At 45.1% G+C, this 27,910-nt stretch overlaps 1 protein-coding gene across 7 annotated transcripts in view; it reads right to left on the reverse strand.

The window, feature by feature from the left end:
• OTOF (otoferlin) overlaps nucleotides 1-27,910 on the reverse strand; it is a 125,382-nt gene that overhangs the window by 37,253 nt on the left and 60,219 nt on the right. For 6 of the 7 annotated variants that reach the window (XM_061562499.1, XM_061562497.1, XM_061562498.1 and 3 more), the window contains exons 10-23: nucleotides 26,914-26,973; nucleotides 25,166-25,260; nucleotides 22,961-23,075; nucleotides 19,983-20,037; nucleotides 18,063-18,194; nucleotides 13,929-13,991; nucleotides 13,200-13,284; nucleotides 9,001-9,160; nucleotides 7,675-7,861; nucleotides 7,009-7,195; nucleotides 5,863-6,086; nucleotides 2,405-2,513; nucleotides 1,303-1,474; nucleotides 670-891 (exon numbers count right to left, since the gene is read on the reverse strand). In XM_061562499.1, coding sequence (XP_061418483.1) covers nucleotides 670-891; nucleotides 1,303-1,474; nucleotides 2,405-2,513; nucleotides 5,863-6,086; nucleotides 7,009-7,195; nucleotides 7,675-7,861; nucleotides 9,001-9,160; nucleotides 13,200-13,284; nucleotides 13,929-13,991; nucleotides 18,063-18,194; nucleotides 19,983-20,037; nucleotides 22,961-23,075; nucleotides 25,166-25,260; nucleotides 26,914-26,973 — 1,866 coding nt within the window. Of the gene's footprint in view, nucleotides 1-669; nucleotides 892-1,302; nucleotides 1,475-2,404; nucleotides 2,514-5,862; nucleotides 6,087-7,008; nucleotides 7,196-7,674; nucleotides 7,862-9,000; nucleotides 9,161-13,199; nucleotides 13,285-13,928; nucleotides 13,992-18,062; nucleotides 18,195-19,982; nucleotides 20,038-22,960; nucleotides 23,076-25,165; nucleotides 25,261-25,612; nucleotides 25,724-26,913; nucleotides 26,974-27,910 lie in introns of those variants that run through there. The other variant, XM_061562502.1, reaches the window with a different exon arrangement.

Genomic DNA, 27,910 nt, shown 5'->3' on the forward strand with positions numbered 1-27,910 from the left:
ATGATTTAGATGACAAGGGTGTGCAAGGTATTGAGGCATGAGTGACCACGATAGAGGGTACTTAGGGATCACGAAAGGGTAGGGGAGGGATGGGAAGGAGTGGAGGGGCGAGGGGAGGGAAGAGGAGAAGAATGGAAAATGGAGAAGAGGTGAGGCTTTAGGAGAGGACCGGATGAGGTTGAGGATGGAGATTTGTCCATGTCGAGGGGAAGTTTATTGCAGTGGAGGGGTGCAATCAGAATCTGAATCCGAATTTGTATTTATACTGGAGGAGTCCAATGAGCTATAAAGCTCTCGTTCAGAGATGTCCAGTAGGGGCGGGGCAGAACGTTGCAACAACAAACAATACAAAAACACGATAGGAGTGCAAATTATAGGAAAGGTAAGCAAATCACTAAAAATAAATAAATTTATTATTTAGATTTTTCCAAGTAAAACCCAATGAGCTATTAGCGATTTTTCAGAAGCGACCTGGCCACAAACATATCTCAACAAAGTGGCTTATCACTTTGACATTTATAGCAGCCAAATAATCTAAATAATAACAAAAAATACGGGATTGGGCAAAGGGAGAATGAGGGACACAGAGAGAGAAATTGGGAATCAAGAGGATGATAGGAGACATAGCAGTAGATGAGAGAGGTGACGTGAGGTGGCCCGGTTGCTCACAGGCAGCCCAGGCTGAGCTCCTCCAGGACTCCACGCAGCCGGCGCTCAGGGTGCGGCTTCTCCGTGCTGATGATCTCCTGCACGTCGTTGATGCCCTCCTCGAGCTTGTCGGCGGTGCTCTCCATGATGTTCGAGTTGTAGAGGCGCCAGCGCTGGTCTTGCCAGTGGCTCTTGATGTGGATGCATGGCTTCTCCTCGTAGTAGGGCAGGTGGTAGTAGTTCCTGTCGGCATTTAAAATTCACTATTCAGGAAAAACAAATGTTGTTTCAAGATCGTATTATAGAACAAATCTCATTATATAACAAATTAGTTGTAGTTGTGAGTATCTATTTATAGTCTCATATTTAAAAATATATATTTTACACCTCTTTCTCAATATGCTAATGGTAAAAAGGTCTCCCCTTGCCTTTCGGTCATGGGGGTAGTGATTGGGGGCACCCAGGATTAGTTTAGATAACTTGCCAATATTAGCCATGACCAGGAATCCAACTCAGGTCGCTGGGTTCATGACGCAGCGCGTTAAAAACACTGCACCACTGCTCCAGTCGAAAGTCTGATAATTCTGAGGATTATAATCCGAAAGTCTGAGGATTATAATCCAAAGAATTAATGAGGGGTGGGGGGGGGGTCACCTGTCTGTGATGACGGGTTTGCGAGGCGGAGTGGTGGACAAGGTGCCCATGTCGGACTCAAAGTTCTCCTCGTCGAAGGTGCGCGACAGGAGTTCCACCTCGTCGTCGTTGGCCGACTTCTTCTTGCCCGGGTCAGCTTTGTCCGTCCCATCGATCAGGCTGCCGTAGTTGCCTGGTGCACGCAGGCACATGGGCAACCGAGCGACACGAAAAAGGCCGCAAAATTTGGTACGATCAAAATCTCACGGTTTATAAAAAACACTCAGGCTAAATAATGTTTTTTTTTATATTTTAAGGTAAAAAAAACAACTCATGTAATTATTAAAGTCACCTACAGCGGCTGCAAAGTCAAACATTTTCCCTCAGGCTGGAGAGCATGTGTGACGCGTAATTGTTCGATACCTGAGAGATGAGATAGAAAAAGACTCAAACCCACCCAGACTTTTAGGCTCTGATCTAGAACCCCGTATTTGAGTTTTGATATTTTATATAAACAGTGACAGACTGACAGAGACCATGGGTGGGATGTTTCACTTGCGCCAAAGTTTCCCATTCCAACGCCATTCAAACCGTCGTGGTCATTTCTGTCCGCGAGCGCCACCAATTATGGCTGACCACGAGCTTCGTGCCACACGCTTGCACGTGGACATGTAATTCTCCGCGCAAATAAACACACGGTGTAAAGTTGCCGCCTCAGTGAAGGTGTACAAAACACAATGGGTAAATGACAAATAACACAAAACACATGTATTGAAAGATCTTGCTATTTTAGGTTACCGGAGAAGGCCAGCACAAGGCCAATTGGTCAGAATGTGAGTGTTTTTCTTCCCTCCTGATAATCGAAAAAAATAAACCATTCTAGTATTAAAGTGAGCCTGTTATTCATTAAATTAAAAAAAATCACAGATAAACATCCACGCGTTTCACACACATTTAATTGCAGGATCGTCGCTCATAAGTTAAACAACAAACCCTGTATTTTGACCAAATAGGTTTCATCGGTTGGTAACATACTGTATGGAATTTTTTTATCTATATCTGAAAATGTTGGAAAAAATGTCAGATTATTTGAAATGTTAACAAGCAAGGTGTGAATCGTCACCGATGGTCACTTCGAAGTTAATCGGCTTGTCGCCAATCTTGCGGTCAATCATCGTTGCTTCCAGGAAGGTTCCAAAGAGGAAGAATTCGTCAATCCTCCCCGTGGAATTCTGAGGAGATGAGAACACAGCACAGAGCGCCCCATGTAACCTACGTTCCACACCAGCGTTGCGGTGGCGTGCCGCGCGGAGACCGTGCTCCACACAAAGAGAAAAATCCACCGTGTAGCCTTAACAGACTCTTGGGGCAAGTGCTGTTTAGTGAGTAGCACCTACGAAGGCCTGAACACGAGGGGGTGGGTGGCAAGCACCACGCCGGGCCGCCTTTGTTTCCCCAGTGGCGATGTTTTTACACACCGCACCAGGTACTCATTTGAAGCCGAGTTGACCTAGGGGAGGCCCAGGACTGGTTCAGAAAATTGTCGTTGGCATTAGTGGCTATAAGGTCGCTGGGTTGGTAGCGCAACATGCTAACCGCTACTACACTACCGCTCCGCACACACACAGCTAGCGGAAACCCTAGTGGTGTCATTATTATTTCACAAATACAATGCAATAGATACGGCTTCTTTAATGGAAAACTGTGATAAGAAACAAAGCAATCATTAAACATTTAAACTAAAACTATTATTATCATTGAATCATACAAAAAAACACAGATGAATATATTTACGCAACGTCTCTCGGTGTAAAATTATATGACAGTAAAGATCCTTAACGGGGTTACATTTGAACACACGCAATGTAAATACAAGTAAATGTGCTTAATTTTACAGGATTTCCACATCGCGTTGTTGCTCAGAATTGTTGGATGGTATATTTTTCATTCCACGCAGGCAATAACACCTGTTACCATCCAAGCAGTAATCACGCTCAAGCCTGCTTAGCATCCGTGGTCTAATGAGATCGGGCTCATCCCGGGTGATCTGGGGGATTTGGAGCTACGTGTGGGCCACACATCAAGATATGTTGTGGCACTGTACTTATATGTTTCTGAGCATTGTGGCACCAGAAAAGCTGCTCACGAGTTCCTGAGTACCGTCATACAGTACCGTGAGACCGTGGGGCTCGCAATGATGTGGGTTTTTAAGGGATCGCAAAAAACACGTTTTATGTGTGTGAGAAATGAGATAAACAAGTTACCATATCTTGCGTTATTATATTACCAATTATTATTCCGATTTTGATCAATAATTAGGAATTAAATGTGTTTTAGTCACGGTACATTGCTGCAAGCGTGTAACATTGCGAACGTAGTCTGTGAAATTTTCAGACCTAAAAAAATCTATATTCTAAGCCAATTCTTATCTGAGAGTCCATCTTCTTGTAGCTAGTGTCCTTATAAGTGTACTTATTAGCCACAGTAGGATGGTGTACAGGAAAACAGACATACAGGCAGAGTGACAGGGAATTTCAGTTATAAACTGAATAATTAGCGGAATAATTCATGAGTGCAGAAAACATTCATCGTGGGCAGAGGCGAGGAAAAAAGTCAGTGTGGTCTTGATGTTGGTGTACGCCACTGATAGGTAAATTACTAATATAATGAGCCAAGAATGTCTGTGTGTAACACGCGTGACGTCACTCCACGTCGACCAGCCCCTCTCATTAATAATCATGAACAGGTGGGGGTCCTCCACATGGACCCCCCCCCCCCCGTCATTAATAATCATGAATGGGTGACGTCACTCCACGTGAAGAAGATGGAGCAGAAACTAAAATTTATTTATGCAAATTAGCTTTCATTTTGACCTTTCTTCATGGAAAGTAAAGCTAATAAAGAAATCAACGTAGCAACGAATATAACGAGCCAAACAAGGCTGTGTGTGTGTGTCCTGCGCGTGCCCCCCCCCCCCCATTACTATTCATGTGTGCCTGGATTTTTTGACTAACGCGAGTGGCTATGATAATTTTTTTACGCAAATTCGCTTTCGATTTTACGTATCTTTATAGAAAGTGAAGGCAATAAATAATTCTACGCCGCATCACTGTGCATTTGGTGCCTTTATTTGTTTCTTCGGCACGTCCAACAAAAGGCAAGTCTACTTTACGCTTCCAAATTATGCTACAATAAACATTTCTCTGCTACTTTGCAGACACTGTATCGAATTCCAATTATTTTCAACCCCAGCAAGCAAAAGTGGAAGATAAGTATCAGAGCAGTAAATTACAAGTCGTTGAACGTACGTTAAATACAGTGCTACTGTGACATTACGTCAGTTGTTTTATGAAATAGTTGCATGCAACAGCCACTGCCATTAATGCGGTGCTGCGGTGAAATGCAGTGAAGTGTTTGATGACATTATTATTATTATATTCCCTGCCATTACATTTAGACAAGATACAATTATACTCTGACTAGCTTTACTACCCGGCTTCGCCCGGGACTTGGATTCTTGCCTTGGATCTGGAAGCTACCCACATGCCAAATTTCAAGTTTGTTGCATGTTGGGAAGTATGCAAAACATTTCGAACAGACACACATATTCACAAATTTCCTTTTTATATATATGTATAGATCCATTTATTGGTAACTCTAATGCTTATCTTTGGTCTTCGTTATTTGCTAAGTTACTTCAAACATTATCAGCACTCTACTTTCTTCACTCTTCGCTATCAAGCATCCATCGGTGAAGATACATTTGTTAGTTAACAGCTTCAGGTGATTTGAAAATAGTACTAAAGTGAAGTTACGGCTTTTTAAAAATTATACAGCCGCAGAGATTATTCGCCTTTGCAACCGAGGCGAAATCGTCTTCATCCCGAAAATCGACCAAGCTCCAAGTGATGTCACTCTTCCTTTCGTACTGAAACGACGACAAATTCCCATAATTCCTGAGTATGCGATGATGATCAGCAAGTCGCAGGGTTAGACTTTTGAAAATGTGGGTATTTATCTCAATGGACCCGTATTTTCCCATTGCCAGTTGTACGTGGCTCTAGATCTAAATATCCTCAGCGGATCTAAGTGTTCATCAAGGATAGCCAACTACGGGGAAACCTTTTGAACAGTGATAAGAGAGTCACACAAAATATGGTATACCGGGAAATCTTCTAAAGTCCTGAATTTCGATTTAAAGCTTTCGTGACTGCAGGGATTCATCATATAATAAGTTAAGATAATGCTATCTATGTGCTACATTTCCTAATAAAATTCACAATCACACGATAAAACATGAATTTACATATATAATATTACAGCTTCCATCCTAGGACGGGCTAACAAGCTAGTACAATATAAATACCCAGCCATATAATTGCTTGCTAGTGTCACTGCTGGTGGAAGGGTCTCCACTAATGGGAGCTCTAGAAGGCCTCCTCTCGTGGGTATTTGGCTTACTCTTCCATACTGGCCACATGTCTCTCACCGGTGACTTCTGAATTGCAGGACCGGCGTGCTAACCGCTAAAATGTGGTAGCGTTCTTCGTCACTGACATCTCGCATCAGTCTGGGCCTCACCTCAGAGATCGGTGGGATGGTCTCCGACTGGATGTCGGTGGAGCTGGTGACATCGGGCGAGGAGGTGTCCAGGAACTCCATGACGATGGAGATGAGGAGGCGGGCGCGGAACGAGACGCCCTCCCCAAGGCCCTCGTTGAGCTCCTGGTGCTCGTCCATCAGGGTGTAGTTCCGCGTCGAGCCGTACATGTTCACCCACGCGGGGCCGAACGTGGGCAGGAAACCTGCGGGCAAATGTTATAGAAATCCTTTCGTGATGATTCCTTGGACATGTAGTGGCTGGGTCACAGGTCAGAGCCCGGCTCTAGCTTGCTCGAGAGCGGTCACGGAAACGAGACACCCAAGTAACCCAGCAATGCCGTGACCCTAGGAACCCAGCAGCTCTTTCGCACACATCGGTGCTACTGTTAATGTCTAGGGTAGAGGCTCTCAGTCTGGAGGTTGCACACCTCCAGGGGGCTGCCAAAATTATTCGTTGTGTGTCCTTTGAAATGGCATGGGACCTACAAAGTGCCCCATGTTTTGCGGAAAAAGGGGGCCCGAGGTTTGCCATCGGTGAAGGGGCCCATGGTCTGTTACTTCCGCGTCGTGGCGATAATACGCTGTCGGTTACAATGGGATCCATCAAGATCTGTGCCGGAGGTGGTCACCGGTGCAAAAAGGTTAACACCCACTTGTGTAGGGGGTGACTTTTTAAAGTTTCTTATCTGATATTTTTTACCACCGATTATATTTCAATTGTGCCATGGTCATGATGTCAATAAATGATGACAATTCAATCAGAAACTCTCAAAATCTGTCTGAGCTGACCTTGAGCCAATTATTTATTCATTAATGGAATCCACCCAGACTGGATCTTAGTGGTGCTGGCTCAATAGTACGGGCGCAGTGCATGAGCACCACGAGCTATCTGGCCACCGCTCAGGACATGAAAAAGATCGTGAGGTTTCACAATCAACCATAGGCTTTCACGGTTATGCTGTGCAGCTCTCCGATGTGATTTCGGGTTTTACTGCGTGTTGTTTTTTCGGCAGAGTGTCTGACAGCTTCCTAAAAGAAGCTCCCAGGAAATGCGGAGTGAAGCATCGCACCGCCATCGGAGAGCTACGCTTCACAACGACGGCTCAGCGGCGACCTTCGCTTTACCCTTGTCTCCCTCGTTGGCGATCTTCCTCAGGTCGACGAAGTGCGTGCCGATGGCCACGTCGTTGACCTTGTCGCTGTCTCGGATCTGGATCTTCATGCGCCGTACGAGCGGCGGAAACATCTCCGTGAAGATGACCTGCTCGTTCCACACGGGCTCGCAGCTGCCCTTCTGTACCGACGTCTTGCCCTGAGCAAGCCGAGAGATCGTCGTCGCAAAGAAGCATTCGCTCGAGAACATCCGCGGGGTGGGGAATGCGTTTCGCTATATGAAATCGTATATGTAGTTGTTGAGCCAATATGATTACGACGTTGGTAACAGTCGAACGTTTGAAAACAAGCACCATACTTCAGAATCTAAATGTTTATGTCCGAAGAGCTATGAAGCTGTTTTTTTACAGATGTTCAGTCGGGACAGATCAGCAGGTTACAACAACAAAGAATATAAAACAACCAATAGGAGTGCAAAATAGAGAAAAGGTAAGCAACTCATTGTGAGACGGTGAGCTGTGGTGACGGATTGGGAGAAGGCCTTCATCCAGCAGTAGATAGATCACAGCCGCCATTGATGATGATAATTATCCACGTGTGCAAAAAAAATCCGAGAGGTGAAAACCAAAAAAAAACCACAGAACACAACCTACACTCGAGCGTCAATGTAAGTGGCACCTTCTGCCCGGCGAAGGAGATAGAGACGTAGGGGTCGACCATGTCCTTGTCGTCGCCCGTCAGCGCCTTTTTGACGTTGGCCATGAGGCTGGTGTTCATCTTGGGGAGGCCCTCTGCGCGGTAGATGCGCACGTAGAAGCGGGCCCACTGCCTCTCCACAGGGACGCCCTCCGGCAGCAGGAGGTTGCTGTTTGATGTAAAGCCACGACGCACACGGGGTTTGTCACGGGCGGTGGATGCGCCGCCGGGTATAGTTGACGCAAGAGGCTGAGATCGCCAACAGAAATGAGCATCTACAAAAATGCGTTTGATCCTGTAGGCACTCTGACGGCGGCTACGACCGGAGTAAAACCCCTGGAGTGTATTGTGAGCAGTGTTGTAATTGCACGGGTAAAACATGTTTATGTGTTTCCTCGTGGGTTTTGCAATATAACTCCCAAATGAGAGATTTTGAAGATACAGTACAAGAAGGAAACTCCTCTTGTTTGAGAATGTGATTATCCCCACACCTATCAAAGGTACTAAAGAGTTCAAAAGTAAATATTTTATCTTAACATGCAGCCGTGTAATGATGCATCAATTCAAATCGATTATTTGACTCACCAATACAAGAATCAATGTGTTTCAACTTGTATACATCTTATGTCATGGGTTAATGGAAATACTGCAATGACGAGAGGACCACTATATTCACCACAATATAAAATTAACCTCGGATCCATCTGCAACATCGAATGTGACATATCGCACTCTGAAGAGCGTGAAGTGGGTGGCGTCTGCTATTGTTGTTGAGCAACAGAGTGGCGTTTTTGAAATGGAACCCTCAGGAAATTCTGTGGCATCACCTCCCGGGGCCATTCTCTGACGTTACGGCATTGCTCTCATGGCTACAAGAGTTTCGAAAGAACTCACTCTTTGATTCACATTGAACAAATGGAATGTATATTAGTGATTATATATCGATAAAAAAAAACATTGCCTTCTAAAGGTTAACGTGAATGTATTGTTACAATTCGTGCATATGGAAGCCAACACAGCAATACCAATGCTAAACAAACATTTGCACCACACACCGAGTTCGTTGCAACCAGGCGAGGTTTAAACAGTTAACGGCCGCAAATTTGAATGTCTAATTGATTTGAAATGTAAAAGAGGTCCAATATTTTGGCAACGTAACAACGACGTAGCTTTTGCACCGGAATTCCCCACCCTCAAGACTCGACACGTGCGATGCACGCAGCTATCACGGCGCGCTGCTGCCCTCATCGGGCTTGGGGTGCGGGGGAGAGAGGCCTGGATGCCGCGTGGCCACGTCGAGGCACGCACCCATCCACGTCCTCGTCCTCCGACTCCTTGGACTTGTGCAGCGTCTTGATGGTGTCCCCCTTCCCCACCACGGCAATGTCGCACTTCAGGTAGCCCTTCACGCCCGATGTGATGTCGTCCGGGTCCGACAGCACCGCCCACTTGTGGTAGAACTGGTGCTCTGTGAGACGGAGGCGGGTCAGCGGTAGTGCAGCGGGTTAGTGCGCTGCGCTACGAAGCCGGCAACCCGCGTTCGATGCTTGCTCACGACCAATAACGGTGGGGAAAATTTGAACCAAACTATTAAACCATTTTTTTAATTTCATCAGGTAAGGCCCACTGAGCTATACAGCTCTTTGTCAGAAGTGACCTGGCTATGACAAATGATTGCTCAACGCGAAGTGGTTGATAATGTGGCAATATAGAGCAGCCAATTACGCGTGTTTCTAAATGTGGAGGGAAAAACCGGAGGACCCGGTGAAAATCTACACGACCACGGGGAGAGAGACACGCAAACTCCAAATATACAGGGGTCAGGGTCGGGATCGAACTCCCGATCTCTTGCATCAATAGGTGTCTATTTGGTGTTTTAACAACTTAACACCTCCCGTATTATTAGCAGAAAGGGTAAAGTGTTTTTTAAATCAGTACCGCACAGCACAAGGGCGTACATCTGACTCGATGGTGACTGAGGTAGAGGTGGATGTGTGAAAAGGTCTAGTTTGTAAACATCTGAAGAAAATTACAGTAACACCATGCACAAATAGTACACTGGGTGTGAGCGGGTTAATGGTTCCGGGTGTACATGTGACGATCGGATATGTGACGTTTTACCGTTGCACGATGGGAAGTAAAAAACTGGTGTCCTAAGGAGAAATTGGCTCTTGCCTTGCGACTGTGAAAAACCCACCACAAGTGGAAATGACACTGCCTAGGGTTTGTTTCAGCACCGAAAGACTTTGCCTTCAACGTTTCCTTCTCCTCAATACCATTCTGAAGACGTCTGGAAGGCCAGTGCCAGCTGGGCTGTAGCTTAGCAAGGTAGCATGGCTTCCCACCGTTCCATTGTGACATCAAATTGGTCGCAGGCTTGAATCCCTTTATTATTCCTCCAGCACTGGTGACATGAGCACAACCGGTGGTGACAAGAGTTAATGTGCTACCGCTAGGCCATGAGTTTCGCAGTTTCATCATATTGCCGCCCTGGTTAATATAGTGGGCGTATTAAAATAATGTGTCGTCCACGTCTCAGCGACAATACATTTCTCTTATTATTAAAATAGTAGGCCATGTGTGCTGGCATCATGATTAAATTTGCCCAATGTGGAGCATGACCTGCCAATTACATAATTGGGTAAAACCACACAGCCAGATCACCCCCTACTGGCAGACTATCCGTCTGTGAGCCATTGCACAAATCGCATTTGTGTTCTAAGGCACACGTACCAAAAGGCACTCATTATTATTCATTATAAGATGCGTGCAAGTCAACCGTGGCTGTCCTGCATAGAGACCACCGCTGGGGAATCTCAACTGCTCGCTCAGGATCGGCAGCGTCAGCACCACCCAGCGATGGTGGCAGCGCGCCGAGTGTGACTTTCACTTGACCTCCAGCAGTCACACCGATGCCAGCTTCAGTCTCAATTCGTCTTTTGCCTACGCGTGCTTCCAAAGCTCAATTTGCTCTCGTACGTACCCCTATGTCTGGCGATCTCTAACTACTACAAATTTAACTCAGAATAATATCAAATGTGCAATAGGGTCCCACTTAATAGGCGTGCGGAAAAGGAAAATCTCAGTTTTCTTGGATCACTCCCTCCTCGCAATATGTAACTTTTGGTGTAAAAGCCAACTGCTGAGAATGCCGTTAAACTCTGTTCATATTTACCGGCTGTCCAGGGTCCCCCCTCCATTTAATCTCCGCGTCTATGTCCTGTGCTGTGACTCTGCGTGTTAGCGACTGTCATGCATGTTTCAATTCCGTCAAGCAAACCGGTACATTTTTTGACGGGATTTCTCTCTAAAGCCCAAAGTGGCCTCAGTTTCACAGGAAAATGTACAGACCCTTAAGAGGCGTGCCCCCTTGAAAACAACAAACGTGAATTATTGAGCATTTTGCACCCTAACGGGCAAATAAGGAAAGGAGAGATTGTGTGAGCATTAGTGCCAAAGCAATAAATGAACACCACCACAACACTCGTAATGAACTCTGCCTCGTAACAGAAACACACATTGTGCTTGCGCACCACCGCCAATTCACTCCCATTAGTTTTTTTTTATTTTGCGTTGTAGTTTCTTCTTCTTCTCAAATACAGTACATCTTCTAAAAGATAATTTTAATGAGTTATTAAATAGACCTCCAGAAGTGTGAAATTATGGCAGTGTGTGTGTGTATAAATAATTTCGCTTGCATGACTGCCGTGCAATATAAGTGTCCTCGCTAACGCCTTGCTCCCTAGAGCATTGGGCACTGCAGCTCTCTTCATTCACTCAGCAGTGCACGCCAGGGCTCCCATTACACTACATTATGAATGTCCACAGAGAAAAGTACGATCTTACCTAAATCTACATTGCCAGTTTGCTCTAACTCAGACTAACTACCTGCAAACGTGCCAGTCTAAAGCACGTGACATCAAGTGACCATTTTAAACTGGTCGGCTCTTAAATCACCACGTGAACAATCTTTATTGGTTCAGCACCCCGTCTCTGTCTCGAGGCCCAGTGTTTTTTTTTTTGTTGGAAAGGATTATTTATCACATAGATTGAGTTTGATACACATTTTGTTTCCTTCCCCAAGATGAAGGTATCTAAAGCACACAGCCAAAATCCACACGTACATTTAGAGAACACTTGGCAATGCAGCAAAATTAGTTTGTGAACTAACTGGCTCTCGAATGGCCCATGTATGAACCCCGCACTGCCCAGTGGAGTCACACACACACACTACGGCCCCTTGTTTGTGCGTGGCACACCTACCTGATTTCTATTTACCTGGACTACGAGCAAGCGTCGGCAACACCTGGTCGTTTCTCTTGATATTACGGTGTCATGGTTAGCACACCGGACATCCAATTCAAAGGTTGCTGGTTCAATTGCATATTTTGGTGCAACAACTGAAATAGTTGGAACGTTTGTTTCATAAATTCCTCCCCGGTTTCCACCAAGCAGTATACATGGGCACACCACAGTCAGCCAATCGGTACATCACGCAGGGGTATCCGCCACCTTTTCGAAAGAGTCTAGCCAGTTTGGAAGCGTAGGCAAAATACTCTCTAGGGGGTATTCTATTCATTGGCTAATAATTCTGTCACCTAGAAGAACAACAACAACAACGACGACGATAGTTGTGCTGTCTAATCCCAAGACGCATGGACCTCAAGAGCCTCCGCCAGGGTCAAGCAAAGGAGTTGTGCGAGTTGAGCTCAGAGGAAGCACGCAGGGTGCGGAGGGGGGGGGGGGGTTGTGAGGGGGGGGGGGTTGTGAGGGGGGGGGGGGCGAGGGGGGTTGTGGGGGGGGTTGTGAGGGGGATTGTGGAGGGAGGTGCCAGGGGGGAGTTGTGAGGGGGGGGTGCGAGGGGGGTTGTAGGGGGGGGGGTTGTGAGGGGGGGGGGAGCAAGGGGGGTTGTGGGGGGGGTTGTGAGGGGGATTGTGGAGGGAGGTGCCAGGGGGGAGTTGTGAGGGGGGGGTGCGAGCGGGGTTGTGGGGGGGGGGTTGTGAGGGGGGGGAGCAAGGGGGGTTGTGGGGGGGGTTGTGAGGGGGATTGTGGAGGGAGGTGCCAGGGGGGAGTTGTGAGGGGGGGGGGTGCGAGGGGGGTTGTAGGGGGGGGTGCGAGGGGGGTTGTGGGGGGGGGGGTTGTGAGGGGGGGGGTCGAGGGGAGTTGTGAGGGGGATTGTGGAGGGAGGTGCCAGGGGGGAGTTGTGAGGGGGGGTGCGAGGGGGGTTGTGAGAGGGGTGCGAGGGCGAGTTACGATGAGGGGGGGGATGTGAGATTGGGTTGCGAGGGGGGTGTGATGGGGGGTTGCGAGGGGGGGTCGCAAGCGGGGGTGTGAGGGGGGGTTGTGAGGGGGGTTATGAGGGGGGGTGTGAAGGGGGGTGTCAGCGGGGGGTTGTGAGGGAGGGTGTGAGGGGGGGGGGTTGCAAGGAGGGGCCTCGCAAGGGGCGGTGTGAGGGGGGGTTGTTAGGGGGGTTACGAGGGGAGGGGGGGGTGTGAGGGGGGGTGTACCTGGCTGGGTGTACACGGTGCCCACGTCCAGCTTGAACATGCCCACCAGCGTGCCGCTGCGCAGAATGTTCCGTGAGTGAATGACCTGCCACGGACACAATCGAAATGTCACCTTCGCTTCAGTGGATCTGCGCGTGAGCACCGCTGGACATTTTGCCATTTGATGTAAAATCATAGAGCTAGTTTGAGTTATATGGAGGGGATTGTAGCAGATAACTATAATCAGTGTGAACACTTTGAATGCATATTTCCTGTATATATTAAATTCTTCCCTTCAAAGAGCCATGCTGTGTTAGAGTAGATGCTTGATTTTTCACACGTGCCCATGTAGATAAAATTATTTTCATTGAATAATGATGTTACATGCCGTATACTTCATGGCTTTGAGAATTTCAATTTTGTAGTTGTATTCACCGAAATAGCATTCGCAATATGAAAACGGTTAAATATTACAATAGAGATTGCATTCTCTCCCTGCCCCTCTTTCGATGTATATGGAATTGCTGGAGCACAGCTTTTAGTCCATACTGTCATGTCATATGAAGGAAAGTGGCTTTAATGATCTCCGGCTTGTAATTTTAATTACATGATCAATCAAAATGTGGTCCAGTATTTGACGCATTCAACATTGATGCAGCAGCTAAACATGCAGTTGCCCTAACCAGAAATTGCGTTGGTCCGCAGCACACAACTGTTCATGCACGGTTTTTAATCCGATTAATCACTTACGGAGAGCTTGACAATCTTGTCAAACAGGACTTCAGGAGGCACGTGGAAATCAAATACGAAATACTGAAAAGAAAATGCATCGAAAATTAATTGGAGAACATCGATCACCGCAATTTCGCTTGGCATCTGATGAGATTGTGCATTGTAGGTGTGATGAATTATGTGCATGCGTTAAATATATTTTTGGTACATAGTATTATGACTGATCTCAAACAATAATACTGGGTCAGGAGGTAGATCTCATTCTGCAATATCACCTATTTAAGAAGACAGAATGGAACTCGTGAAAAAAATGAAGAATATTTTTAAAAGTCATTATCACCTATTCTTTGGTCTTTCGGTAAAGTCACGTAGATAGGTTCAAAGAAAATAACAAAAAAAATCGGAAATAGCTGCAATCCTCAAAAATGCTAAGACACCTATTATCAACATCAGTAAAGATGAGCGCTTTGAGCTTTCTCAATTAAAAAAGAGAGATGACATTGTCATCCTCTCAGCCTACAAGGGCAATGCAACAGTCATCATGGACAAAACCACATTCAAAAACAAAATTCAGGACCAACTTAATGATGATAGCTATTCCAAAATTAAAAGAGATCCCACCAACCACCTCGTTATGAAAACCAACAGTATCATCACTGATTCGACATCTTTGATCCAACCAACCAGTTTTACTTAAAATCCTCTGCTGCTAGACCACCCAGATTGTATGGCTTACCAAAAATACGTAAAGAAGGTACACCCCTTCGTCCTATCGTCTCCACCATTGACTCACCCACCTACAAACTGGCCCGATTTCTCTCTGAGACCTTACAACCATTCACTGGTAAGACCACCTCAGCTGTACTCAACTCAGCTCACTTGGTATCGTTAATTAAGGAGATCTCAGTATCTCCAGGTGATTTGCTTGTTATTTTTCATGTGGTCTATTTGTTTACCAAAGTTCCTGTGATTGACACCACTGCAATCATTGAAGATTTGGTCCAACAAGGACTGAATGCTGATGTACCGGTCCTGGTGAGACACTGCCTCACCAACACTTACTTCACCTGGAATGTAAAATGCTACAAACAAGTTGAAGGTACCCCAATGGGTTCTCACTTGTCTCCAGTTGTAGCCAATGTTTTCATGGAAAAATTTGAGACAGATGCCATCCAGGTATCTACTCTACGTCCGTCTTTGTGGAAGAGGTACGTAGATGACACGTTCGTCATCTAGCCACATGGCCGACCAGCTCTGAACCAATTCTTCACCCACATCAATTCCATACACCCAGCTATCAAATTCACCATGGAGGTGGAAAAGGATGGCAAGTTACCATTCTTGGATGTTTTAATCCAATACAGACCAGATGGCTCAATGAGACACTCTGTCTACAGGAAAGCCACCCATACGGATGCCTACCTAAAACCTGACTCCCACCACCATCCATCCCAGAAGAATTCCCTCATCAAAGCTCTACACCATAGAGCTCTATGTATTTCTGATCGTCATCACATAGCCAGTGAACTGGACACGGACACCAAGCTCTCAAGATGAATGGATATTCAGACCACACAATCCATAAAGCTATCACCCAAACCGTTGGAAAAGAACCATCTGAGGGCCCAATCAAAACCAGCACCTTGCCATAAATAGCAGGGGTCACTAAACATATTTCCAAAATCTTGAGCAAACACAAAATCCAGGTTCGATTTAACACAGTACATAAAATTCGTGATCTGATCCCATCTGTGAAGGATGTGATCCCTGACATACAATACCCCGGCGTCTACAAACTAAGCTGTGTCTGCGGCAGTAGTTACATTTGGGAAACTAAGCGACATGTCTCGGACTGTGTTCGTGAACATAAGGCACATTTGAAACACGGTAGGACCAATACCCCGGCCGTGGCTGATCATTGTTTTAATGCGATGGGCTCACACAAAACTGATTTCTCTAAGACAAAGGTACTTTGCAAGCCCACTGACTATCAACAAAGATTCGTTCATGAAGCCATCCATATATATAGACACAGACACAATTTCAACCGAGAAGATGGGTACAAACTGAGCAATCATTGGAAGGACGTTATTAACCATAACTGGCTGTGATGTTTCCATCCTACCTTCCGATGTTAGTAGTTATTTTCGACTCTCTGGTTTTACATTAACAGGTTAAATGTCTTTACATTAACAGGTTAAATGTCTCACTAACACAGCCATCTTACATTGACATGCTAATCTCTCACAATACAATGGCCACCTCCCCAGCTTTGTCGTCGTGGAGGTAGCTCTCCGATCTTACATTGACATGCACATTTCTCACTTGACGTCACTAGCCCCGCCCACTTCGCTTATGACCCTTGGGCTACACCCATTTCAACCCTTTAAAACATCCTGCCTCAGCAGCTGTCCCGCTATTTTTTTCTCCGGATGACGATTGCTTGTGTTGCGATCGAAACGTCGTTTTTTTTTTATAATTTTTTGTTAATTTCTTTGAACCTATCTACGTGACTTTACCGAAAGACCAAAGAATATTAATTCCTGCAGTCACGAAAGCTTTAAGTCATTATCACCTCTTGACAGTTTATCAGCGGCATGACAAAACGAAGATACAACGAATATAATAAAACTTAATTGCATTTCACAAGGACATAGCCAATGGCACTTACACATGAGAAATATTATGAAAGACAACTTAGATATTTGGATTTAAAAGACTGGTGCATTTTGATAAATCCAGGGATAATAGAGTTTGAGATCAGTAGTAAACAAAATACGCTGCAAACACAGCCATCAGAATTGCTGCCACCTCCACTGCATCATGCTAGTGGTGAGTACCCGGTAAAGGTGTAACACCGCGTTGGATGGGATCAGATTGAATATGATCCACGTGCTGTTAATGTGATTGGATAGGCTCAGGTGATCAGGCGGATTGTGATGAGGTAGATAGGGTTGCACACAATTAGAATAGAATTGGACCTCATCCTAATCAGTTGATCCAATTAAAAAAACATGCGCGTGGCCAGATCTCGAACCTACAATGTTGGATAAACAACATAAAAAAAACATTGAAGGCTAATAGTAGTTGCAAAATACATTGCAAGTTCAAAAGTAGTTATACAATATTTAAGTCTTAATTCGTTTATTCTAGTTTGGATCACTTTGCTGGCAACTGAGAAGTAACACAATGAAAGGCACAATTCTGTGATAATTGAGTGGTGATTCCCAAGGCTCATAAAACCAGAACACACACACACAGCCTTGGGATGCTTAAGAGTGAATTCTTAACACCCGAGGGTAGAGCTGTCAAAACTATAATCCACGGGCTTGTCTAATCTGGTCTCTGGCATTACTCATACTATTAGAATGTCCCTGAATAGCTTTTATATTAAATTGATTTGGTTAACTTTATTAAATCACACAACTGTGTGAAACAACTAAAGGAACTGTCCGGCTCAATATCGCCTTTTGGAGTCACGTGACACAGAAGCAGTGGGATTCAGTGAGGGGTGGGAACATTGTGAGATACTGTACCAGTGTACTTTTATCTCAATATATCTCTGCTATTTTGTTTTTACATCTCTACTTAATATATGGCGCTCCATTGCCTAATATCTCTTCTGAATACATCTTTCTCATGCCTCTCTTCTTTCCCTTCTGAATATCTCTTCATTGTCTCTCTCTTGTATCTTACGTCGCATTTCATTTATATATCTCGTGTCGTATATCTCTTCCGAATGCATCGCTTGCATATTTTCTATCGCTTATGAATATCCCTCATCTTTCGTTTTATACGGTGCATCTCGCTCCTCTCTATATTTCTCACCTCACGCTCATCTGAATATATCTTGCTTCTATTGATCTATCTTCCATCTCCTCTCTATATCTCTCATCTCTAGCTCATCTGAATGTATCTTGCTCTTATATATCTAACTTCCATCTCTGCTGAATGCATTCCCATGCCTCGTTTGCCTCTTGTGCGAGAATGCAGGCAAACATTTTCCTCCGCGCATGTCATTTCTCATTCAATAATTACACGCCTGGCTCGCCTCCCAGTGTGGAACAAATAATCTTATCTCGCCTACTGAAAAGCGCCCCCCCCCTCAACCTTCCCCCACTGAGTTCACGCACGCAGGTCTCCCGCAGTCACCTCATTGTAATAGGGGCAATTGGTGGACTCCTTCATGCTGGTGTACTTCTTCTCCTCCCCGACCTCGACGCACACCACCGGGTCCATGTTGAGACCCATCAGCTGACGAGCCTCGATGATCGTGATGCTCACCTGCAAGAGGCAATAGCATGCGCATTATTCGCAACCAGAAACAAGCCCAGAGTGTTTTCCACCTCAACAACAATTACAACAGCCGTCATTCTCCGCTAAGTGGCGGTGACGTTATCCACAGTGTTTGCTGCAAGGTTTTGGTACACTTGGAAGCCATATATACGAGTGTTGTAGACTCGCAAGCAGGAGCTCGGGGGGTGTTATGGGTTAATTATATTATTGTAAGGGTTGTTTCTCTGTCCTTTTGCCGTTGCTGGAGGGTGGCTGCATTGAACTGCCCAGAAAGCGTCCTTCACGAGTATACAGAGACCAACCCTTGACATCATTTATATCAATTATTGGAAAATCTGCTCCTTTCTTACGTCAGCCCAATTCATTTCTCATGCTGCACCACCAATATAGCTGCCTATATCCAGCAAGACAACAGCTGCTTGGGCATTCTGTGGATGAGCACGTGAGCTACATGACCGAGCCAAATCATCCTCGCCTGCTAGAGTAACTCACTGATGGAACAATGTCCATATCTTTCAATGATCGGTGACCTCACAAAATGTGGTCTGCCGAAATTCTGGATGTATCAGTAGCAACCCAGAACGAAGGAATATTTCAAGCTGGCACAGGTGTTCCTGTAAAGGGGTCCATGCTCTGCAGGCGTAGACAAGATAGGGCATGAGTGTGGTTGAATGAGTGTGGAGCAACAGATCAGGCAGTTTCCATGCGGCGTTGATGAAAAGATAACCCGCCGGCCAAATGATTGGGAGCGAAGCCTACGCTGCGTGCCAAGCAGGTGCTGGCCAAAAATACACTTCCCAAGTTGGAAAATTCCTCATGAAGCCACTCGTAGAGGGTTTACGGGGTGGAGTGTTTTAATAAGTGAGTACCCAGGCAGGTGTTATATTCATTCTGGTGCACTGATGTCGAGGCCCCACCTCTTTATGGGGAGCAGAGCCTCCAACTCTTCAGTGAGTAACAGAAATTACCACACCCGGGCATCCGCCAGCCTCCCATTGTATCTGTAACTCGATTTAAAGTCTAATACAGCAGCGCAAAAGTTTCTTCAACCACGTGGCAAAATAGCGTAGGAGCCAGAGCTCATCACTGTCACACTCCAAGGTGAAAGGGAAATGGCTCTCCCAGCAACGAAGCTATACCCGGTCCTGTCCAGCATTTTGAAGGTTCTGAATAATTGTGAGCAGAGGGTCAGGGACCCCCGAATGTGTGAAGAACAACCCAGCCCTGGCCTCTTAATAGTATTGTAGGCCTTGACCAGGTCAATTCAGCAGAGATGTAGGTCCTGGTCATCTCTGCAGTAGCACACAGACAATATGGCGTCAGGTGTACTATTGCCCCTGCCTGAATTCACATTGGGGCTTCACAAGCTTCTCCTTGGCGTGTCTGCCTCATCCTCTCACACGCAGATTTAAGCAGTGTGAGTGCAACGATGTTGTTGTGCCTGGGTAAGGCCACCTCTATATCACAACACGCAACGTTGGCAAATTTTTGCTGAACCGGCGTTGACCCAACGTTCCAAGTTTATTGGGCAGCCTAAATATAATACTGGCTGCTCACACATCTAAGCCATTGCCTACACATGCATTTTCCTGTTGAGCTCTATCGGATGACATCAGTCATTGTTAAGAAGACTCTGGCCATGTATGCACATAATTTAACTACAGTATGCGGGGCTAGGCTGCTCTACAATGGATCCTATCACATTCTCAATTCCGTGTGTGTCCTGTATCACAAGTACAATTTACCTGTGCCATACAAATCACACAATTCAGTTACCTGATAATCTTGTGGTCTCCCAGATGTGGGTTCCATCTTGGCATCTGGTTTTGCCCTGAACAATGTAAAGTAAACCAATTCAACTCTTAAACTGCTCGTTTCTTGCACAATATATTACGAGCCTTTGATGCACATCAGCAGTGATAAACAGCCTGTCGGTGAAGGTGAAACCACACATGTTACCCAGTGGCACACAACACTGCATTACCCAATAAACAGTCATCGTATTGATTTTAAACATGCATTCACGGGAGACGTTTAAATGGCACTCATAACAGCGGTGAGAATATTTATGAGGTCCTATTGATGGATGGCTGGATGTATGCTTGTATGAAAGCACTGTACACATCTAACCGTGCAGGTAGGCTTGGTGCAAGAGTCCAACTTCATTCCTCTTAAGAATTATGGAAGAAATTGCCTTAAGTTTGGCTGAGTTTATTCCATTTACACTGAAACCATAATATCCTAGGGTTGCAGTGTAAATGGACAAAGCTCGGCCAATTATTATAGTAATGACTTAGGCTAACTGGAGAAACGTGTAACCACCAGCAGATAAATAAAAACAATGATTGCGAAGGTACTTCTGCCTTAAATTATAATTACAGTGTTATGTATGTATGTTGAATTTCTATCGCACCATACGTGGCCAACCGTGATAATCGGAGGTGCGGGGGAAGGACAACAAACTAAACACAAAAAGCAGTTATAAAGAAATTCGTTTTCAATCTAGATTCAATTATTACACTCCGTAACGACAAGCCACAGTAGTGTGATTGTGGCCATGTAACCTGAACTATGAGCCAAATAATAAACCCATAGAGACACATCGATATACAGAGACTCATACAGACCCATATAGACACAAACAGGCTCATTGAGACCCATAAAGGCACATAAGATAAACATGTATCCTTCGATTAATGAACGTTCGGTTTACGAAATTTCTCATTCACGCAATTGACATTTTATTGACACTTTGCGATTAACGAAATCGAATTTCTGCGGGAAAGAAATTTCATACGGCATGCACCATGAGATGATCAAACAAGAATCGACTCGGGGGCCTGCATCATCCATCGGCGACAGCGTCACGGTGTTCCTGCAGTGCAACAGCAACGCCTCCACATCGCCGCTCCAGTCATTCCAACATGCAGCAGATCTTTTGGTGAGTTCCCTCAAAAGTGAATTATTTTTGTTTCAAAATGAATTATTATTCAATCGTTTCAATATTGATATTCTTTATCATTAGGTTTGCATTGTGAAAAGGGATATAGGTGTATATTTCTAGGCTATGAGTAGAGTTTGAATGACTGGCCAAAACACATCCCTCATCATGGGACCTCCTTTGCCAGTACCAAAATATACTAATAGGGTTTTTCCCCTTTTTTCTAGCAACAAAACTGACACCTTTTGCAAGGAATCATGCTTACATTAATCACAATACTTGCAGTCAAATGTAAGTATTGTGGTTAATGTAAGCATGATTCCTTGCAAAAGGTGTCAGTTTTGTTGCCAGAAAAAGGGGAAAAACCCTATTAGTACACATCCCTCATGTTTAGTATTACATTAATCGTAAAAGCCGTTCCGATTTAAGACATTTTGTTTGACGCGTGTTTTTTTCAAACGCATCCTGTAAATCGAGGGATGCCTGTGCATTGAATACATGCCACAGCGGTGCGATTGTGGCCATGAAACCCAAACGATGGACCACGCTGTACGCCACTGCAGTCCGCACTCCTTCAAAGGAGGAACGGGACTTCAGCATAGACTACACGAAATATTATCCTGAAGCCCTCTCATCATGGCTAGCCGACCTCGACATTGGACATTCAGCTTTGGAACACATCATGCGACAGAATAGATTTGCACTCCGAAATAAACGTGGGGCGGCAACTGGGAGGAAAGAAAGCTCGCTGAAACTACGGCGATTTTTAACTCATCGCTGCCCATTGTTTTTGCGAAGTGCTTTATACGCATAAACTAAAATGGACATTTATTCAAAATGCTGATAGTCTACTATCTCTCTGGTCATATTCTTTCCTGGGTGTGGAAACAGCAACAGACAATTTTTGCCACCGTTTGCTATCAAATCCTCAGCAGTGGGCAGTTTGGGCACTGCCGAGGATATGCACATTGTTAAATATTTTTTTGCAAATGTCAACGCTACAAATAATGATCGGCTAAGAATTCAACAGATGGGGGGCTGGTGCTCTAATTTGATAAAAAATGGACTGTGACAGAATCACCGATCGTGGAGATATTAGCCATGGGCAGATCTCTCTGATTGCTGATTTCGTCTGCTGTCCGATGTTATTGTAAAACAGCCAGAGGTGCAAATATAGGGGGGGGGGGGGGGGGTTTGCAGCATTATGCGACACATAGGGTCCCAGTCGGCCACAAGGGGACCCAGAATCAACAGATAAACAAGTAACAACATGTTAAAATGTATTAGATAAAAAAAAAACATTCATAAAAAATTACCTGCGGTCTACCATGGACCAACCCCGATTAAAGCATCTGGCTATCATATCAATAGAACAGCAGAAAGCTTCACGATCCACGCCCTTTGAGGACATTTCAGACCGATGGGCCGACATGAAAGCAAGACGCACGATAACTTAAATGTGAGTATTGTACCTCTAAATATTGTGTTATGAATCCTGTTACTGTGAGACCGTCTTCCTCTAAACCCAATACACGCTGCAACTAAAATTACATATATAGTTATAGCCTGCATTGCATTGTATACAGGTAAACAATCGGTCGCTATTTCAGAAAAAAAAAACAGAGAAAGGAGGGGGATCTTGCATAACCCCAATTGCAATAGGTAGTTGCACCCCTGATTACAGCGCTGGGCCTTGATCACGATGCAAGGTGGGGAAGGGGGGGGGTCCTTCAGGGTCCAAAGAAGTGTGGGCAGCCCTGCCCATGCCCGTGCGACTGGCGCCCTCGCCCCCCCATATCGGGCCGCGTCTCACCGTTTGTTCGACACATTGGTGGTGACGGCAGTGATGGAGGCCATTGACATAGTATCGAAATCTTTCCCCCTTCCAGACTTGGGCCTGTGGTCGGTGTCTATGACAGCAGGTTCATCTGTTGGGTCAGTTTGTACACGTGTTAGTTCACAGCAGCTACATGCATATATGGTATAAATACACACACACAAAATGATGAAGAAATACAAATAGGTTTTACCCCATGGATAGATACCATCATAACCAGATGATAGCTCATTGAGACAGGTTTATTTTGCAAGAGACTAAGTGCAGTAAATTATCCAGGACTCTTATTTAAAACTTGGGGGTGCAATTAAAATGCAACAATAATATTAACGCATTAATTTCACCCCCCCCCCCCCCACTTAGATTACGAAGGCTGATCTATTACATTATCGATGCCTTAAGCAAGATGGAAGAGTTATACATTCATTAATTAGGATGAAACATGAAAGGAATAACACACTTGAGTGTATCATAACAATACGATCACAAAAAACCAACGTGCAAAATTAACGGATGAACATTCTCTCAGAAAATCTTGATTCTCTTTGTTTGTAATGCTGTATTGCATACAGCGGGGAGCTATGAGGAAACCACGCCAATGGGCAGAGAATTGAAACTCTGAACAGACGAAGATAATTATCCGTCAGAGGTTTTTTTTTTGGGTTAGATCACGTAAATATAATTGCGTCGTTAAACCCCGCCACAATCCGACACGGCCAATTAGTGAGGGTTGTCAGGTAAACTAAACGTGCCCATTCGTTACTAGTTCAGCACTCACCGGTGTGTTTGAGAATGAACCCACAACATTTACAATTCTAGAGACGCAGTTAAACCTCGTGCTGTACTGCCCCCTGCAGGAATTTTAATGCCCAGCAGAAAATATCGGGTACATTATGGGAACCTCATTTGCCAGTAAAAATATGATAATTGTTTTTTTATCCTTCTATCTGGCAACAAAACTGATACCTTTTTACAAGGAGTCATGTTTGCATAGACCGCAATACCTGCAGTCATAAATACAAACAAAAGACATAACTCTGATAATGTGCACTGTCCTTGAAGTTGATTGGTCCACACCCGAGACAGCTTTCCTTAGAGCCTAGTCTCACATGGGTTGGACCAGATGACGCCAAAAGGCGCACCTTTTGGCGTCATCTGGCTCTAAGGAAAGCTGTCTCGGGTGTGGACTAATCAACTTCAAGGACAGTGCACATTATCAGAGTTATGTCTTTTGTTTGTATTTATGACTGCAGGTATTGCGGTCTATGCAAACATGACTCCTTGTAAAAAGGTGTCAGTTTTGTTGCCAGATAGAAGGGTAAAAAACCAATTATCATATCGGGTACATACCAAGTCTTACACCCCCCCACCACCCCACAAAATACCTACAAATCACTGGCTTGTACATATTCGCCACCACTTTGCGGTCTCAATTTGTATTTAATCAACTAGACGAGTCCAGTAGTCTCTGGTCGGGTGGCACAGTTGGCAGAACGCCTGGCTTGCAGTCAGGCCAACAGAGCCTGAACACCGCTTTGCGGGAAGTCAAAGAGTGGTTGTTCTATGGTTATACAGCTCCTATGTCCACCAATGATGAGTTCCTTCCAACATTGAGAAGGAGCATACTGCAGCTTATTTTTCAACTCCTGTCATATTAAACTTAGAAATGAGTAAAACTGGCATTGTAAATACAAAACTAAGAAGCAGTGACTTATATTTACGACGAGAAAACAAACAAAAGAATTAGGTGAAATGACACTTGCAACATAATTTCATAAAGGCACTGCCAATTCCCATTTACACTCTCATTGAAGCAACATTACTGAATAGTTCACCAGCAATGACAGAGCCTCATCATTGCTGATGACAGTATCTCATGATCGCTGATGACAGCGCCTCATCATCGCTGATGACAGCACCTCATCATTGCTGATGACAGCGTGTCATCATTGCTGATGACAGCATCTCATGATTGCTGATGACAGCACCTCATCATCGCTGATGACAGCACCTCATCATCGCTGATGACAGCTCCTCAGCATTGCTGTACAGTGGCGTTGCACCCGAGCGAGCGGAATTGCAGCTGAGAGCGCTTCATTTTACCTGCTCCGAGCCACAGAGCGCCGGAAAAGAAAGTCACGTATCGAGTTCGGCTATCAATCCGCCTGCGACGTCTCTTACCACTTGAGTTCTTGTTTCCAGCGGATGAGTTCTGGTCCTTTGGAGACTTTGTTTTGACCAGCTTTATTCCAGAAAAGACTGATTTGACGCCAGCCCTGAATACAAACCGTTGCGATATGATTGTTCACTTTTAAAAATGTAAAATCCTTAATAAGCCATGTAATCGATTGCTAAAGGCAGGAGTACGAAAGACGAGTCAAAGGTTTCTACTGTTAACATTTGTACTTCACATAAAACACAAATACTTTATCTTGATGTGGTTTTATCTATTAGACACTGAATTTGAAAGGTTAAATTGAAAATAAAATCGCATGAATCTAGAACGTATATTAGTGTCTGCAAAACTCTCTCGACGCGCACGAACAAACGGGCATGCACAACGCGATTTCCAAAGCACACACGACGAGTTATTCAAAAAAATACAATGACAGTGCCACAAATAGTTACCTGCGTAAGGAATCCCCTGCAAATTAACATATACGCCCTGGAGGATGGCCTTCAAAACGCCGCTTCTCACTGCGATTGTGCAGCAAATGAAAGGTAAAAGCGGTGGCGGGCGGGCGTGCGGGCGTGCGTGCATACGATTGCGTGGGCATCAGTCTTTAGCCAGCCCTGCACTGAAACTCAAGCTGGAGTGCTGAACAGTCCGGGACATTTGACACCACCGCAAAGCCAGCACCGGTGAGCCTGACAACCACTGTTTTATTCTGACATATAGTTCACCAAAGCATGCTTGACTTTGTTATTTAATTCAAAGGGGGCCGCAGCGCGTGCGTGCGTCTAATTTTTTTTTATTCATAAAACAGCCCAATACGTGTAATGCATGCGAATAGTTAACGTGACTCGGCCGAGTGCCGGCGCTCCTGCAGGAGCAGTGGCGTCGGCCCCGCCACGAGAAGAGGGGGCTGGCGAGAGCGGGTGGCCTGGCAAGGTGGGAGTCGGCGGTGTGGAGGTGGAAGTGGGGGTGGTCGGGGGGGGTAACATTTCCTTCATGTTTTAATGAGTGCGGCTGCAACGTGAAACGCGGCAAAATTTCAACGGGGCACAGTCCCGGAGCAGTGGAGCGGGCGACAGACAAAAAAAAATCCCCCAAAAGATTGAGTCCCCGGGCAGCATTGTTTCCCCTGACAGGCGCGGGTGACACTGAAAGGATGCGGCGCTGGCCCCGTTCGAGTTGCGATGAATTATTCACGGATGAGGGGGGGGGGCTCTTATCAACGAGGCCTCTTGACAAGCTGGGGGGCTAGCGACCTGTGGCGTTCGTGGGAGGAGCATAACGCCGGCACGACGGCTACATTAGCTAGCTATCATTGGGCAAACTGTTCGTTGCAAGTATAAAATACGTTGAGTTTTATTTTTACAAAAATTATGACGGAAGTAAAAATAAATATGCTTCAATGTAAACTGATCATTGCTTTGTCATCCTTTGAAAGCATTGGTTGTCAATTTAAGCTAAAAAAATGGTAGCAATAATCTAATTTTATTTCAGTGTCTCATGTAACATTGGCTACTCAAGATAAACATATTGGCATGTAGAACTCCTGTCACCTTGTTTACCAGGATCACAAGACTTACATAAAGGCTTAAGTGTGCATGTTATTTATACAAAATGAAGCTCTTACAATTACGATTTAAGGAATTGCGAATGTGCAGCGGCGTGCACCTTTACAAGCAGCAAAACGCGCACGCCTCGTACACACACACAAACAAAACAAAAACAACTAAACGCACGCGTCTGCTGAACGTACTTGTCTGGCTTTCCTCCTTTGTCTTTCGCATCCTTGGCCTTCGCACCTTCGGTTCCCTTGCTGCAGCCAAAGGGTTAAAGACAAACTGATTGCTGCAAACAAAGCCACGAGTCAAGTGGGTCCATTGACCGACGCAGTGACCCTGGGCAGCACGGTAACAGAAGGTGTGCTCACTTGTGGCGGACTGCGCACACAGAGACGTGACCAGCAGAAGCCTATATAGGTCTCTTAAAAAAAAATTGTAAATGTTGTGGTTTCACGCTTCAACACACCGGTGAGCTAAAGCAGTTAACTATTTGTCTTTTGTCAACGCGACACTTTTTTTGCTGATTGGCCGTGTCGGGTGGTGGAGGGTTACGACACATTTATAAATAACGTGATCTAACCCAAAAACGTTGATTATGAATAATATTGGTCGCGAAAGCCTACGTGTTCAACTATATAGGTCTCATCGTGCCATCTGCCCCCCCCTCACCCTATTACAATGTTCAGTTTAGTGCTCACGTCAGGTACGCATCTTTTTAGAGATGGCAATATTCAAGCGACCGCTTCACACATGCACGTATGTAGCAGATGCTTTTGTGTTGCAGTCATTGAAAAGGAGTGAACGTGATGTGAAGACAGCCCAGCGGAAAAAAAAACTATTAAAGTAAAGTATTAAAATAGTTCACACCATCATTTAAGATATGATAATAAAACAAAATCTATCCCAAAGCAAATTTACACAAAATATCCACACACACACATAAAAAACACCTTAAACATTTGAAACGCAGTACCGAACTTTGCCACAGTAAGTTACTATCAAAAGAATAGTTGTATTTTGTTTAGCCTTTGAATTCAAACACCCCGAGGCACCAAATATTCCTAACTCAGCCCGACTGGCTAAAATGCTCAATATTTGGAAGCAGTCATATAATTACTCTACTTGACCCTACACAAAGGGATACATAAATTGCCCTGAAACGATGTCTCGATGACAGTAGACATCGATAGC

The sequence above is a fragment of the Lethenteron reissneri genome, chromosome 29 (genome assembly GCF_015708825.2).
Source record: "Lethenteron reissneri isolate LAM-NWPU_2019-01 chromosome 29, ASM1570882v1, whole genome shotgun sequence".
Lineage (NCBI taxonomy): Eukaryota > Metazoa > Chordata > Hyperoartia > Petromyzontiformes > Petromyzontidae > Lethenteron > Lethenteron reissneri.